Source organism: Haliotis rubra, unplaced genomic scaffold (assembly GCF_003918875.1).
Source record: "Haliotis rubra isolate DU_JTF1 unplaced genomic scaffold, ASM391887v1 Scf193, whole genome shotgun sequence".
Classification (NCBI taxonomy): domain Eukaryota; kingdom Metazoa; phylum Mollusca; class Gastropoda; order Lepetellida; family Haliotidae; genus Haliotis; species Haliotis rubra.
This window is the reverse complement of record NW_025765925.1, coordinates 1,120,655-1,137,507: the sequence shown is the minus strand read 5'-3', so window position 1 is coordinate 1,137,507 and position 16,853 is coordinate 1,120,655. Positions and strand designations below refer to the sequence as shown.

The following is a 16,853-nucleotide window of genomic DNA, read 5'->3' as shown; positions in this document are numbered from 1 at the left end:
AGACTGACTGACATACATGTACGTTGTCATTACAAGTTATGTTATATGTACTTGGTTCCTGTAAAATCATAACTTGACAAGTTTTGCGAAATTTAGGGCCTTATCAGGGCATGTCACTTGCAATTAGGGCCTTTTCAGGGATTAAATTTTATTAGGTCTTTTTAAGGTAATACGTTCAAATGCCAGGCTTTTAAAGCCTGTGTGAAGTATGTCGAGTATTTTCAAGGCGTTCCCTTCAATTGTAAAAGGTGGTGAAATTTCCGAATCTTCAAGTTTTACTAGGGTTTGAATATTTCCTAAGTCGGGGAAACATTAGTAATTTTGTAAATAATCAATTTTTTCAATGCCTAACAAGGGGAGGTTGTGATCTATGACGTTCACACTCTCGAGTAAAAACCCTTGTTAAAATCAGGATTGTCAAGTCATATTACTCTTTGATCAAGTACCATTCCTAATGATTTGTGTGTGCAGATACTCCGTATCATGCGTTTATGAATTACTATCCAATTGTGTCTGTTGTGAAAAAGTCAACCCATGCTGCTCCACCGGTGGCACCGTCAAATGACAGATCAATTACCCTCTTTAAGAAGAATGGACATACATGTAAATTACCTCAAGAGAACGGTGGTAGAAATCATGGCTTTCTTGTTATGATGGGGATAGTGTGTGGCTGTATTGATGTTTTTATTGAAATAAACATCTTTGTAAAAAACATTTATTGTGCACAACTTTAAATCATAAAATAATACCTTCAGGTAGGGGTTTTCAACAAGAGTGGAGTGATAAGCAGTCATATTTCTACTGTATCATGACAAGGTCCCACAAAAAAAGACATGCATGGAAGAATTTCTTACTACAGAAATTTAATGCTGTAATAACTGTGTAAACAGTGAAATTTAAGGATCACTGACAATCGGTTATAAATAATGAAAACAAGAGAAAATTTTAAATACCTATGTAGAAAAATATGTACGTGCCTGCAAGTCGGGTTTTAACAGAGAGTGGAATGAATAGCAAAGTCATTGTCCAACGAAGCTGCCTGAAGGCATGGCGCTCATTTTGTCATCAGTAGCGAAGAACAAAGATACGGGATTTGTCGAATGTACAAGCATGTGCAGAAAATGGGTAGGCACCTAAAGTCTGCACATCCAGCCGTAATAGGCTTAATAAACACAATAGTAATAGTCCACTTTTATAGCGCCATTCCAGGAAGACCATCTTGCTCAAAGCGCTATATTATGATTACATGTATCACATGTGCTTCGTTGTGGGGGCAGGACTGAAGTCCTAGAAACTCTCAGGAGACAAGCTGCCAAACTTGGTCACGCATCCCAGGACTCTCCGCGCCCAACGTTGGTGCACTTCAACTGATTTGTGACCTGAGCTCTATGCACAGGATCACTCACCTTCCCGACAATGACATTATACACACTAAAACTATACAGAATGCATACACTATAGCCAGCACATGTAAAACTACTGGAATATTTCTGTTTCTAAGAACATATTACATTTCTTTTAGCTGGAAAATCTTGCGTCTTTTGTAGGGTTACATGTATTATATCAGGATTCAGAATGGTGATACGATTATACTGTAATCTAGCCAGACCAGGTGAGAACTCTATGCTTACTGAAGTATTGGCAGAAAAAAGACATCACCGAGAACTGTGTCTTATATCCTCTATTCTGATATGTCACCACGAAGTAACAGAACCCGAACTGATCAACGGGTAGTGTGAGATATACATCCATGGAGTGGATTCTAATATCGACAGCAATAACATTCACATCTTTACCGGAGATGATGCGTACTACTTTATCCGTTATCCCACTCCCTTACAACTGGATGCCTTCTTCTAGGCAAATGTAACCGCCGTAAGCTGTTTCTTTCTGAAATTGATGCTCAGAGACAGACTGCATGGTGACCTACACAGACGCAGCGGTACATTTTTGTTGCATCGGCTTGTTGGCATCTAGTAAATTTTCTGGAAGCATAACCAGAAATTCCTCCTTTCCACTGCTGCTGTTGCCAATTGCTGTATTTCATGCAGAAACGAGTTTCAGTAATAGCAAACTGTTACAACTTTCAAGATAAAATATTTCATGTCATTCAAATATTTAATCAAATATGAAACATCTAAAGGCTTGAAAAACTTATCTTGTCCTAATTAAGGCTGACAGTCAACCATAGAGCCAAAACGTCTCCAGGGTCCTTGTTACTAGGACTTGTGCTTCAGTTTTCGAATCATTGATTTGAACCTTGGTCTGATAGCCTACTGTCTTTGCTCCTGTAGCTTACCACGAAATTACCTTGACTAGAGGTACATGTACGCTAGACCTATGATCAAATGCTAAGATAAAACTGTGGGTTTCTGAGAGTCATGGTGTGATCACAAGCCTTAGTATGTCAGTACCATTCCATGATCCAACGAAATGATTCATTGAAAATTAATAAATTTTGTAATTTTAGAAAAATGTACTGTCTGATCCAAACAGTGCTGTTCAAACAGCCAAACCTCTTCACTATTACAATTAGACATTTCTGTATTGCATGCCTTCAACAATCTTGTTACAACTTCCCTTAAGGCGGGCATATCGTACTTCCAATTATGGATCATATTTGGACAGTATCTTTGTTGAATTAGCTGTCTGATCTTGTTTCCAAGGAAATCAACCGTTTTCATGTTGCTGTCTTCAATTTCAACTCATTCCTTTAAGCGGGTTGGGCAAAGAGGTATACGGTAATTCGTAACAGACGAGCAAGCCGAGTAAAACATGTATTACATAAATATTCTTTGAAGAGACAAACACATATCGTTTAGCACAAGTTCTTAATGTGTTCAGTATCAAAACACATTCATGGGTGTTTAGCATCCGCATATTGGTCATTGCATGTCTCAGGTAAAATCATGACTAGAAGGAGCTGTTCTGTACGGCGTATGAAGGATTGAAAGGGTTTCTCCGGCCCTTGTTCACGCGAATGTTGAATTCGTAAGGATAAGAAAGTCTGGGTGCCGATACTGCATCGAGGGCCGTCATCTGAAAAGAGCGGGAAAATTTACGGTATCACAGAGGAGAGAACATGACTTTGTGCATGCCAACTTTCACAGTTAAATCCGGGTAGTCTTGTACCCCAGATATAGTTAGCACACTAACTGAAGCGCTTGCTCATCGCGTTATATCTCCGGGTTCGATTTTCCATATCGGTAGCATTTTTGGTGTTGCCTGCTGTATGTTTTGTCCCAAGCGTCATTAACCCACACCCACTAACTTCATTCACATCCGATAATCAAGACGATATTTGTTCAGACAACTCAAAGAGGATTACTGTTGTTCCAAACTAAAGTCCAATTGATTACAGTTAATGCACAAGGTTAAACCAATATCCTCCCAAGATTTGAAAGATAGTCATCGGTTTATGATAAAAGGTTGAGAGTCCTCAATACACATATCGACTATATCATATTGAAATTCGTGAGATTTGTGATAAAAACATTATTTGAGCACACTTTGTAAAGAACCTTTTTTTTGTCGCACAAGGTCGGAACTGATAAAGTAAACCTGTAGCTACCTTTAATGGACAACAAACATTTCAAAATTAAGTGAAACACGAAATTGAAGAATCGAGACTTCCAAGAAACTGACGATTGAGACTGAGACAAATAGTGTGGAAATGAATTATAGGTTTTCAGGAGTATTATACTTTCTAATGAGTCTCTCGGATGAGTGAGTTTTGTTTTACGCCGCTTTTAGCAATATTCCAGCAATATCGTGGTGGGAGACATCAGAATTGGGCTTCTGACTTTGTACCCATGTGGGCAACCAAACCCGGGTCTTCGGCGTGATCGAAGGCTACCCCATCCGAGTCTCTAGATATAGACATCGTGAAGTACGTACGTCCTCGGGTGACAATTTCCATCCGTTAGCGGCGCCCATGTTCTCTTCCAGCTGGCGCATCTTGGTCGTCCCGATAAGGACAGACGAAACGATGTCCTTCTGAAGAACCCAACGAAGGGACACTTGGGCCATAGACTTTCCTGGAATGTTTCAGGTATCAAATTACCTTTAGCATCACTGATATGGTGAACATTATTCAGGTGTTGATGGTATAGTACAAAACAGGCAGGTAAGAATACAGAACAACATATGTATTGAAATGCCTTTGAGTGATTAGGATTAGAGTTTCAACTGTGCCTTAGTGTTTGTTGTTGTTTAATGCCGCACTCTGCAATATTCAAGCTATATGGCGGTTGTCTGTAAATAATCAAGACAAAAGACCAGACAATAGAGTGATCAACATCATGAGCATCGATCTACGCAATTGGGATACGACCAGTTCTTCACGGGTCCCTAGCGAGAAACAATATCACTACACAGGGGACCAGAGAGCTGCAACGGTCAACATATTCACAACTTACAACTCACATGAAGGACAAAAGACCCGCGCATGTGCAAACATAACAAACATCTAAAACAACTTCAAAACGAACAATTTTGACATATTTTATCATTTTCTTCACAGTAAATGTTGTGATTCCAAACCGTGGAAGTGTCAAGATTTAGTTATCCTTTTGGTGACGACTTTGCCACAATTATTTTAGATGATTTTCCCTTCTGTCTATGAAGTTTAAACAAATCATTCTGATAGTTTGCAAATGAAAAAGAAAATAGTTTTCAATTCGAAGTTTAAAATATGGGAAAAGTATGAAAAAAGCAGTATGATGATAAAGATCAATGCTAAGATAGTATGCAATGACCATATTTCTTTGAAACTTCCTCCAGCGTGTCCAGGGTATTCCATATTTGGTCGATTTGGATAAGGGAGTCCCAGGCAGGCCAGGCCGGGGCCTCCATTCCATTCGCCGCTGCCCAGCCAATCCTACCCTCTTTGGGACGGAAATTACGTTTGTACTTGCCCGTCAGCAGACCCCTGATAAGATTTTAAGATTAATACGATTATCCCTGTTCATGATACTATGTACATGTATTACAACTGTAAGAAGCAATAGAGTGAGTGACACTGGCACCTGTATACATCGCCTTTCTAACATAAAGACGAAAGATGTGTGAAAGGCTGTCAAGCAGTCAAAATGTTTATCCAGTTAATTAGATCCACCACTTGCACTGGAACAAATTCAGACCTGGTGTAAATAAAAGCGACAAAACCCTTTCCACATTCATACAATGTGCAATTCTGTCTATATCATGAGCAGATATTTGTTTCAGCAGTTTTACAGCTGTATGATGTTGTTTGTAAAAAAACGGGTCTGAACCAGACAATCCAGTGATTGTCACCATACGATACGATGACGGAGCATGTGTTTATGAATCACTATGAAATAGTGATGATACTGCCCCACCGGCGGCACCCGTCATAAACATATGTTAGGTTTAGTCATTTGTTCACTTGAAAAAATTCAGGAACGCGTGGTATAAGTCAAAATGGGGAATTGCATCGGACATAATTTTTGTCACTGATGCATCAAATTTGGAAATTTTCTCCACATGTCTACCATAAAACTTCTGGAAAGCTTTACTTAGGCCTTGAATGTTGTAAGCTTGATAAAACAACTGCTGAGCAAGAGTGGCATGACGCTTTTTGAAATCCTGATAAAAAGAGCACGTTCGATTGCACCTCAAAAGATGTGAAATGTAAACACCAAAGACTATACAAACTCAATGTAGTGATGCCAGGAGAGGTAACTTGTTTGACAGAGAATGCATTGAAGCTCGTTATTTCATGCAATAACAGTTTCAGTGCTAGACAACGGTGTATCGATGCGTGGAAGTCCTATAAGCAGCTTTGTTCATCAAAAATGTTTTGTCAGTTTCAAGAGTATGTTGAAAAACTTAAAGCCTTGTGTATAAATCATTCTGGACAATCGTAAACCAGAAACGTTATTTTATATTTAACAAGATTAGAGCTTCTGAGTGGGTTGACTACTTTGAAACGGTGTTTAGAGGTGTTTGCACCTCGAATGTTGAGTTTTATGAACTAGTTCAAACGTTTGTAGATTCTATCGATGTTAATCTCATTACCCCGACTGTAGATCAGGAATACCTTGTTAGGTAAATATCAATGCAGGAAGATGACGACGCTGTAGAGGGTATGCAGTCTGGTAAAGCGCCGGGTTTTAGTGCTATAAGCATAAAGTTCTTAAAAAATGCCCTAGTCAGTTGCTTCCAAATTTTACATTTGTTTCCATGTTTTTATTCCCAGAATTATGTTTACAGACTTTACCTCAGTACTACAGTATAGGTAGCATCATATTACACAAGTACAGTGTTCCTTTATCACATTGTCAAATATCATGCTGTTCACAGATATGTAAAATGGTCAAACTAAGCGTGTATATGAAGTGTTACATGTTGTACAAGTCTGTTGATACTACCTTCTAACTATGGACTGATTACACTTTTGGAAGTTTCAGGAAAGATATTTGCTAAAGTCTTTAATAGCAGATTGTATGCATGGGCTGAGCAAGAAAAGTTATTCACCCCAGAGCAAGCAGGTTTTAGATATGGTTTACAAACAGCTGATGTTTTAGATAGGGTTTACAAACAGCTGATTATATTTTTATTCTTCATACAGTCCTTACTAAATACGTATCATTATATAAGGGACGGCTATACTGTGCTTTTGTCGATTTAAAGGCTGCGTTCGATTCTATTGACAGAAATAGGTTATTTTAAAAGCTGTGACTTGGAAATGTGAAAGCAACTACGTTTTCGTCACTTAAAAATATGTTCCAAAATGTAAAGTTATGTGTCTCACTCAAAACAGGTTATACCTCTTATTTTGAGTATGGAGTACGCCAAGGTCAAACCAAGGATGTCTATCTCCATTTTTGTTCCCCTTTTTTTATTAATGACCTAGTTGAATATTTGTCTGCTGATAGTCAGAGATGTATCGATTTAGAAATCGAGATGCACGTGCATCATGCATGCAATCAGGCATAAATTGCTGACTTGAATGACAATCGTTCATTTGCTTTCTGAACACAGCTAGAACACCTCTGTTCATCGTTCATGGCAAACTATGTTCACTTAAAAGGTCGACGCTTATTATTTCCATTCAATTCAGCCTTAAGAGGAGCAGAAGTCAGAAAGAACACCTCTGTTCATCATTCTGGAACAAGTTCGACATGCTACGCCTCGTCGAAAATGACAGATTGAGTGCTGTTCGTACATTTCAGTTTTGTACTTTGCCATGTGACGTTGCTCGTCGGTTCCAAAGATATAGTATTTGGCTCTTTGGCGACGTTTTCAGCAAAGCGATCAAGTTGTCACATCTCCTAGCTAATACTCCATCGAGGTACTTACGCCTTCAATGGACTCCATGCTAAGACACCCATACCGTTGGCCTTACATACTTGGAAAGCCTCGAGCTCCGAGTCCCGGCTTACGAGACTGTATTGTTGCTGTGGAACAAAGAGGGAAATTGCTGCAATCTAGTTATCGATGTGTAGGTTTTGAAACTTTGACATTGTCTCTGTGCCATGAGGGTTACCATGCAGAACATATGTTAAAGCTAAGCACAGCGCCTTGATCAAACCTGTTAAGACTGCAAACAGCGACCGGCCAGTACCCAAACGCACCCCTTGGACTAAGCAGTTATGTTTCTCAGCTGTCGGGAGTTTTTCGAGTTTGTCAACAAAGAAGTTAACGTCAATTTGGGATTTTCATTGAATTAAATGGACGCAAACATGGTCAGCGGATACTGTAACGCCTGCGAAGTAACTCAGCACACAACCGTAAGTAGCCACAAACAAATGAGTCATCAGTGTCCCCTATGTTATGCATAGAAGACAAACATTTAATCGTTTGCGTACGCCCCCTACCTGTAAACTGATGAAGGGATTCGTCCCCATCATTTGGGTAAGGTCGACCAGACGCTGCATCTGCCAACCAAGCATGTTGCTGGCCCCAATGTACCTGACCTTGCCGCACCGGACAAGGTCATCTAGTGTCCGCACGGTCTCCTCCACAGGGGTAGCATTGTCCCACAGGTGCATCTACAACGTCACAACTTCAGTTACATAAATATGATCCAAAAGGTACACTCACATGTTTAATGTCGCGCTTAATATCACCATAGGACCCGGATCACCGAAATTTACGTTTATGTCATGTAATGCTTACTATGCAATGCCATAAACCGTTACGAATATCTTAACATCAGCAAATAGAAACATATCATACATATTTAGGAATACATATACATATAAGTACAGGTCTCCAGAGTATGCTTAGGTACTGAAAAACCTAGACATAAAATTGGAATGAACCATGATTGGAACCAACGATCACAGTATCCTTGCGTCAACAAGTAGCGTAACTCTGCAAAGCGAACTTGAGATCGTGGAGGCGGGAAGGTTGTCTTGAGTGAGTGAGTGAGTTACGATTTGAAGTCACATCGGCAATATTTCAGCCATATCGTGACTAAAACTAGTTTTAAATTCATAATACATACATATAATATATAAAACCCTGTCAACGAAGGACAGTAAAATTACTAGATTATCACAAATGAGGTAAAACTAGCTAGCATATATTTTTATAAGTAAAAACTATTTTTGGACAATACAATGTCAAAATGGGCTATTGATCGCCAACAACTGAAGGTAGATCACCATACTAAGAACCATGGGGACTTACAGTACTTTTGCTACCTGCATGGACCCTAGCTAGATTTATATCATCCCTTCAGCCGCTGGCGATTGTAGTCGAATTTAGCCATAAATTAAAAAAACACAAAAATACTACGTTTAAAGAATCTGGTAAGTTCAGATTGACTTTAAAATGTTTCGGGACTTACATACCCTCTGTCATACCAAAAGACGTTAAAATATGGTAATTGTTTGTCCCTGCCAGGCGCTCGGCATTAGTGGGTACAACAAGGACTGGTCGGCTCGGAGTCAGTATAATGTGTCTGAGTGGGGTATTCATGCTTCACTGCGGCGTGGTATCTCAGGGGGCTAGCACTATAAAACCAGCTTAAGTCTGGGCTAGTACAAGCAGCCGCACATACACATGCACGTCGTCATATAAGAGAAATATTCTCAAACACGACGTTAACCCAATTTCACCTCACCTCACCTCTCAGGAGGACAATAATTTTACGGTATTTTAACGGGAAGGTTGTCTTGATTGAATGTCATTGACTGAAATCCAGCTGCTCTTATTATAAGCTGGGGATGGCATATATGTGACCCTGTCTCACCTGGTACAGATCCACATAGTCGGTCTGCAGCCTCTCCAGGCTGTTCTGAATGCTCTTCACGAGGTGGCGTCGGCTCAGCCCAACACTGTTCGGGTTGTCAGCAGACATGGGGAACCTCACTTTAGTCGCAATCACAAACTTTTCCCTTTCTTGTCTGGAACAGTGAGTGAGTGAGCGAGTGATGAAACATTCTGAGAAACAGTACGCCTAAATTGGTCGGAATTTCTGGTAGTCCTGTTGTGACCTGTCGTGCGACCTACCAGAGGCAGTGCAGTGGTCACAGTTATAACAAGTAGGGCGTACCCGTATCATAATGAATTGAAAAAGGAAGTTCCTGCTCAAGGTCTATCACAGAAACTCTGCCAGTTTAGACTACTAACTTCTTCAACCAGCTGCCCAATATCGACTCCGATTTGCCGCTGGAATAGGCGTCTGCGGTGTCGATGAAGTTGCCGCCCCACTCCACGTATCTGTCAAGAATCTGGTGAGCCAACTCCTCGCTTGCCTGGCCCCACATGCCGAACTGTAGCAGAAGAGTTGTCGCACAGTGGGCAATTATTTGACTTCGCCCCGCTTTGAACAGAGCTACAGTTATAGCTGGGCCTGACTGCTCTAAGCAGCAGGAACGCTCAAAATGACTCCTGTTTCTAGCTTCCACTTGTTGATAATGGACCACATCTGCTTCGCCGTTTCTAGGAATCTAATACCCATCATATATATTTATTATTATTGTTATAGTATATTTATATAGCGCACATATCCACGCAACTGGTGCATGCTCAAGGCGCTGGTATTTTTCCCTCGATCATTGGATGTCAATCTCAATTACGTTTACACGTTAATCCAAAATCACAAACGGAGCTTCAAACATGACCCGTTAACGTAAACGACTCTCTATCCGCCCGTCAGTGAAATATAGGATCAAGTTATAAGATCACCATTTAACATTCGCACGTATACACCTATATAAAGAAACCTATATATACCAAAATGTGTAAAGCCTGTTACCAAGCATCTCCGTTCCCTCACCGAGAGACCACGACCAGATATCAAAGTTCATCACGTGGCCTCCAGTCTCACGAAGAGCCTTTTTTTAACGTTTCTCAGCATTCTCAACCAAATTTATAAAACTTATGATTTATATGATAAAAAATGATTTAGGTATTTGCATTCATGAACTAAGGGTAACAGACGCTACACATATATAATTTATCAACGTTGAATATTGGATTATCTCCCTTCGTAAACGAATCTGAATGAGTCAGCATATTGCTTTTAACGCCGATTTAAACATTATTTAGTCCATGCAGGTAGCAAAGGTACTGTAAGTCCCCATGGTCCTTAGTATGGTGATCTACCTTCAGTTGTTGGCGATCTATAGCCTGTTTTTATATTGTATCGTCCTCTGTAGTTAAACTGTTTTAGATTTAATTACTAGTTTTAAATATATACATCTATGATAGTCTAGTTGTTTTTTCTGTCCTTCGTTGACAGGTCTTACGACAGAATGTTCTCATCTTTAAAATGTTTTCATCTTCAGCGTATAAATTGTTTTCGTCACGAATTGGCTGAGATATTGCCGATGTGACGTTAGATATGAACTCACTCACTCACTGAACATTAGTTCAGTTAGCTCATGGCAGGTGGACTTGTGGGAAGTTAGTGTATAACGGGTACGGGTGCAGGCAAACCCAGAAACATAATCGAGCCGAACCTGGGTTCGAACCACGATCAGAGGATTCTGGTGTACCCAAGGGACACAATTCTGCACATGGTATTATGGGTCTCGAACACGAATCTTTAGCCTTAAATACTTATATGTTTAACATCAAAGAATCGCGAAATCTCCCATGCTCCTGTTATCTCAGACACGATAAATAATATAGGTCAGTTTATATATTCGTGACCATTAAGACTGTCGCTTGTCTTGACTAACCAAGACCAAATAAGTTATGATCAGACACATGGCTCCGTTTAGGGGCCGACTATTCTCTTTGGGGGTAAGCCCTGCTGTTTGATTGGGGTTTTGTTAAAACAAGAAATAAGTAAATGTTTGCTCTATAATCTGGTTGTTCTGACAGTGTGGTTAAATATAGAACACATTACTTTAAAGAGAAAAATGAGTAATTTGGCACTGCGACTGAATAATATTCTGTTCCATAATCACTACCAACTCTCTTGCTGCCGTCCGAGCATTGCCCAAACCTCCAACAAAAACACTCACATTCTAAACAATTAGCTACAGACCAACAGTGTCAAACATTTTACTGTATCGTGTTACATCGCTTCTTATCTGCATTGGGTAGACCTTTTAGTGCACCTGTACCACGCCCTTGTATGCACGTGGTGCATGTATGCCGCTGTTGTGAAGATGTCGTGTATGCCGTGTGCCTGGGCCTCGATGGCCTTGACCTGTGACACCACCGAACGTCACTATCTAGCTTTCTGTAATCAGGTGTGATGCAATCATAACTCCTACAACCGGTCCTTTTTAAACATAAAAACCATAAGATACATATAATTACACATTTTTTTACTTAATTTCCATTTCAGTGTATCATAATGTACCAAACTGAAATGCATGGTATTACATTCATGTATTAACATATTCTGTAAATACAGATGAAACTATTCAATTTTACCCATGGTCCTTAGTATGGTGATGTACCTTCAGTTGTTGGTGACCTATAGCCCGGTTTTTATATTGCATTGTCCTGTATTGTAATAAATGTTTTAATGTTTACATGCTCGTTATAACTTTCTATCTGTGATAACCTAGTTGTGTTACTCTATGTTGACAGATTTTACGAAATTACTTTTGTTAAAGTTGATTATGATTAAAGTTGTTTTAGTAACGATATGGGTGAAATAATGCCGATGTGACTTAAAATCTTCACTCACTCACTCACTCACTCACTATTCAATTTTAACATGTGGCATAAAACTGTTGGTATACATACTTGGTTTTCCCCAAATGTCATCGTCCCAAGGCAAATATTTGACACTTTTAGTCCAGTTTTGCCGAGAAAGTTGTAAACCACTTTGGATTTGTCTGGAACCACCGCCATCGTGAACTGTGCTGGAAGACAAGTCTCAGTATTTCCGTGAAGAACAGGCGCAGCCTTCCCCTGTGTGGACAACTTGCTATGTCTTGTTTTGGTGTCAGCTCTCGGGAATGTTCCCAGATACTTTATCAGGTCAGAGCAGGAACCCGTTCATTCAAAATCGGATGTACATAGCAGGCGGAAATTTCCACCACACTGCTGGATATAGAAGACTGTTCATTTTACTCTTGTGTCAAGACTACAGTTTCACATTATTGTTCTAAAAACGTCAATTTGCACAGTTAACCTGATAAATCATCACTTAAGAATTTCAGTCAAATTCTGTATCGTGCCTTTTGAACGTTCATTCTTAGTTTGCAACAGTACGAATTCCTATGATGTTTTCTCAACATATATGTGACATATATTACTTGTGTCATAAAGTCTATGTGACAGTTACAAGTATATATTTACTCGTAGTGTTAGAATGAGTGTGGTGTTTACTACACGAGCACCAATCAAGACCAAAATCAATTGTTGAAAGGAAAATGAGAAAACCTGTTTATATAGCTTTAGAGAGTAGAAAATTAATAAATGCACATTCATATCAAAAATATTTCACAGTATATCTGCGTATGCAAAAACTGCAACTTAGAGTGCATGGTGATATCGATTAAATTGCAAACAAACATGGATTATTACTTAACTATAATTATACCTTCTTTGAGAGGCATTTTAGAAGTTGTGAAGATGAAGGACAACTGATTTGTATGGATAGTCAACTTCTTTATTGCAATGAGTGCGACGTTTCGGTGTAGGTACTAACACCGTTACCTTGCTTCAGTTGTTGTATCACTTGCTTGATAACGGTGTTAGTACCTACACCGAAACGTCGCACTCATTGCAATAAAGAAGTTGACTATCCATACAAATCAGTTTTCCTATAATTATACCATTTATTAAATGACCAAAATGTAGAGATGTTTTCAAATATAGGAATTTTCCCTGTTTCCTCTGCCCTGTATCCAATCTCTCGACACAGCTCTGGTCACGGAGACACTCTTGCTTATGAGCGATGTACAGGAACTCAGGGGATAATATTACATTCGAGCCGGTGACTCCAGTTAAAAATGTATTTTATAACGTAAACAATACGTCCCTTCCCCAACAACCAGACCATGATTCCTCACACCAAATGTCAGCCCCCTCACAAGTGAATATAGTATGCAACTTTTAAACAAGACATGAAGATGTGTCATAAAGCCATTAAAAGGCAACTAACCATTTCTAGTTTGGGTCAACTCTAAGAAATACACACTTTTCAGTCTTGTAAGTAGTATATATTGTGAGTAAACATTTTCTTCTGTAAATGACGCCCGCATCTTGGGAGAGTATCATGCAATAAAACAGATGAAATCAGTTGCACAATTTGACAAATTGATTTTATTTGGTTGGTAATATAATTCCTATTGTATTTGATTAATGGTATAGGTTGATTGACCTGTATTGACCTGACTGACTGAGTTTGGTTTTACGCCGCTTTTAGCAATATTCCAGCAACATCACGGCGGGGGACACCAGAAATGGTTTATGTTTACGAAAAATACTGGTGGCATGTACTCTTGGCATAAAATTTGTTAATGTATGTTGCCAAGTGACATCATATGAATCTTGATATCATTTTACAGCTTCAAGCACTGAAACGGGTTGGCGGCAAAGACATGCATCAGACCATCCAGAACCTGCCCAACAGGTAATGTTGTATTATCCTTGTGACATTTGGAGACCTTAACTGTTGAGTTTTAAGTCGGATCATTTTGTGTTTTCATATTTTATAATAACATTTTAATTTCTGTTTCTTCGCCTGCCTTAGTTGTTACAAATGGCTTTAGTATATATCAAAACATTTATTTGAATTTCTGTTTTAGAACGATGTCGCCCTTGGCCATGGGTCAGTACAATGTAAAAGGAACTGGAAATAAGAGAAGCTTTTCTACAACAAGACTGTAGAAACTGATCAGAAGTGAAAAGTTTTCCTTCTAAAGTAATACACAACACTACTGTTATATGACAGCACTTGGGACCAAATAAACATGTCCAAGTGAAACAACTGGTTTATTCAAAGGTCAGATTATTATTTTTGACCACTGGATATCACAATCATTTCTGCATTTGTTCTAAGCCCACTCACATTTATCAAGTAAACCTGTTGCTGCTTCGTTATGGACCATGTTTTTGTTACTCAGTATGATTGAGATTCAGATGATGTTTTATTATGCTGCTTTGGTTATCTGATACTATAGTGAAGCAGATAAATGCAAAACTGACCCAAAATAGTTCACTCAATGATGCAAGCATAAAATTTGGCACATACATTTTTAAAGGACCACCCTTTCATAAAAGGGCGTTAGCCACGCAAAAGTCCAAGATGGCTGCCTCTTTTTTCAAGATGGCTGCCATCCATTGGCCAATTGCATCACCATCGAGAATAGGGATGTTACTGATGCATTTATCACGGCTAATAATCCCATTCAATCACCACTTTATTCATTTATTGAAGTTAATTTTGTCGGGCTTTCAATTCCAAGTACTAAACAAAGATGGCGTCCAATATGGCGGCCAAAATTAGTATTGATCTCATCTCAGCATCTGTCACTATAAACGACTTTTTTTCATCTACAGAGTTTTTGGGGTCAGAGCTTCGAATTGATCTAAAACCTTACTCAAAGGATGTAAACATTATTGCCACTTACCTTTGACCCGTCAAGGCTGGATATGGGTGGTGGCATAGAGGCAACGTTGAGAACGAATATGGCAAAATACCACACAAGTTGTAGACTCATGTTTAACAACACAAAGCTGGAACGTGCTAGGAAGCGGCATTGTGATGTCCAAAGCGAGTCAGATAAAAGGCAAGATAAACACCGTCGGGCAAGTCATGATTGTGAAGCTTGCGTATTGTGTGATAGCATAGCTCCTACATCAGATCTGCGACAAATCATGACTATGAATATGAATCTGAACAACAGACTGCATAAGTGTGCCACAACACTTAATGATGGTAAACTTTTAGCTAAACTGAGTGGTGCAGATGCCATTGCACAAGAGCTAAAGTCTCACTGCCTTTTACAATAGGGAAAATACTCACCTTAGAAGTCTAGAGAAAACCTCCCGTCAGATTGAAGCTGAACCAGATGTCTATCCACTAGTACTATCAGAACTAGTGAACTACATGGTAGAAACCAGTCTTAGTTCAGAGGGCCCTGCCATCTTCCCACTGGCAGACATATCCCATCTGTACACACAACGTTTGGAGCAGCTAGGAATTGATTCAAATAGTGTGAACAAAACCGGGCTAAAAGAGAAGTTGTTATGGAAATACCCGAGCTAGAAGCTCATACAAAGGGGAAAAGTGTTCTTTTAGCACTACAAAACGATGTTGCTCTAGCCCTATCTCAGGCATCTGAATACTGATACTCTTGTTTTGGCCAGAGCTGCAAAGATATTGAGAAAACACATTCTGGACCACCAGTCCAAATTCGATGGTCCATTTCGCGATGGATGCATCAAAGATGCCATACCTGCAAGTCTTCTGCAGTTCGTTGACATGATGGAACATGGGGCAGACATTAAGTCTCAGCTTGGGTTTGGCTCATCCACGTCAGACCAGGCTATTGCTCATCTCCTTGAAAACAACTGCTTCTCAAAACAGAAAGAACAAGCAACTACCCATCGACATTCTAAGGATAGGGAAACTCCCTTTCCAGTGTACATGGGTATGGTAATCTATGCCATACCCAGGAAGAAAAGCCTCGAAGAAATACTTCATGTTCATGGTATGAGCATTTCGTATGACAGGGTGCTGGAGATATCAGCCCAACTTGGAGATGCCACAGTTAGCAAGTATGTGGAGGAGGGCGTGGTCTGTCCACCGGTTCTCAGAAAGGGTTTGTTCACCACTGCGGTCATGGACAACATTGACCCCAGCACTTCTGCAACCACTGCTACTACCTCTTTCCATGGTACCGGTATCTCTGTCTTCCAGCATCGTGCAACAGACAGCCATGGGGAAGAGCGTCAACCAGTAAGATTCGGGCCAGAGAGGGTAAAACCTGTTCCTGAACTCCTGAACTACCTCTACAAATATCCCTCCTGCTTCATTGAAGTCAAAGAACCCAACACCACCAAATGGTACAGTGCTAATGCCAACCACAGACCTGCTTAGACCACAAATGGCCCTGGAGTATCACTTCTTTGCTGTCACTTCTCAGGGACGAGGCTCACTCTGTAGCAACGTTATGCAAAGGTGTGTGACACAGTTGCACACCTGAACCCAGGCCAAGTACCTGTCATTACAGCAGACCAGCCAATCTATGCCTTGGCAAAACAGGTGCAGTGGCAGTGGCCAGACAGGTTTGGAGAGGATAAATACCTTGTCATGTTTGGGGGTCTCCATATCGAAATGGTTGCCTTTCGGTCTTTGGGTTCTCTGCTGAAGGACAGTGGTTGGACTGGCGCCCCAGTAAAAGCAGGGATGGCTTCTTCTGGCACTGTAGATTCATTTCTGACAGCTTCAAGTGTCACTA

At 40.0% G+C, this 16,853-nt stretch overlaps 1 protein-coding gene across 1 annotated transcript; it reads right to left on the bottom strand.

Moving 5' to 3' along the window:
• Positions 1–2,765: 2,765 nt before the first annotated feature.
• Positions 2,766–12,400, bottom strand: LOC124274677 (1-deoxyxylulose-5-phosphate synthase YajO-like). The gene is made up of 8 exons (XM_046710040.1): positions 12,184–12,400; positions 9,604–9,746; positions 9,224–9,377; positions 7,842–8,015; positions 7,324–7,421; positions 4,758–4,930; positions 3,898–4,037; positions 2,766–3,039 (listed from the first exon to the last, which is right to left on the bottom strand). Exons 1-8 carry the CDS (start codon positions 12,289–12,291, stop codon positions 2,914–2,916), a joined length of 1,116 nt encoding a protein of 371 aa, XP_046565996.1. The 5' UTR covers positions 12,292–12,400; the 3' UTR covers positions 2,766–2,913.
• Positions 12,401–16,853: the final 4,453 nt, after the last annotated feature.

Excerpts from the sequence above, each read along its gene's own strand:
- LOC124274677 (XM_046710040.1), bottom strand. The coding sequence starts at position 12,291 with ATGGCGGTGGTTCCAGACAAATCCAAAGTGGTTTACAACTTTCTCGGC. Across the intron at positions 8,016-9,223 it reads ACTATGTGGATCTGTACCAG|ATGCACCTGTGGGACAATGC; the intron begins GTGAGACAGGGT and ends GTGACGTTGTAG. Across the intron at positions 4,931-7,323 it reads GCATGGAGTCCATTGAAGGC|GGGTCTGCTGACGGGCAAGT; the intron begins GTAAGTACCTCG and ends AAATCTTATCAG.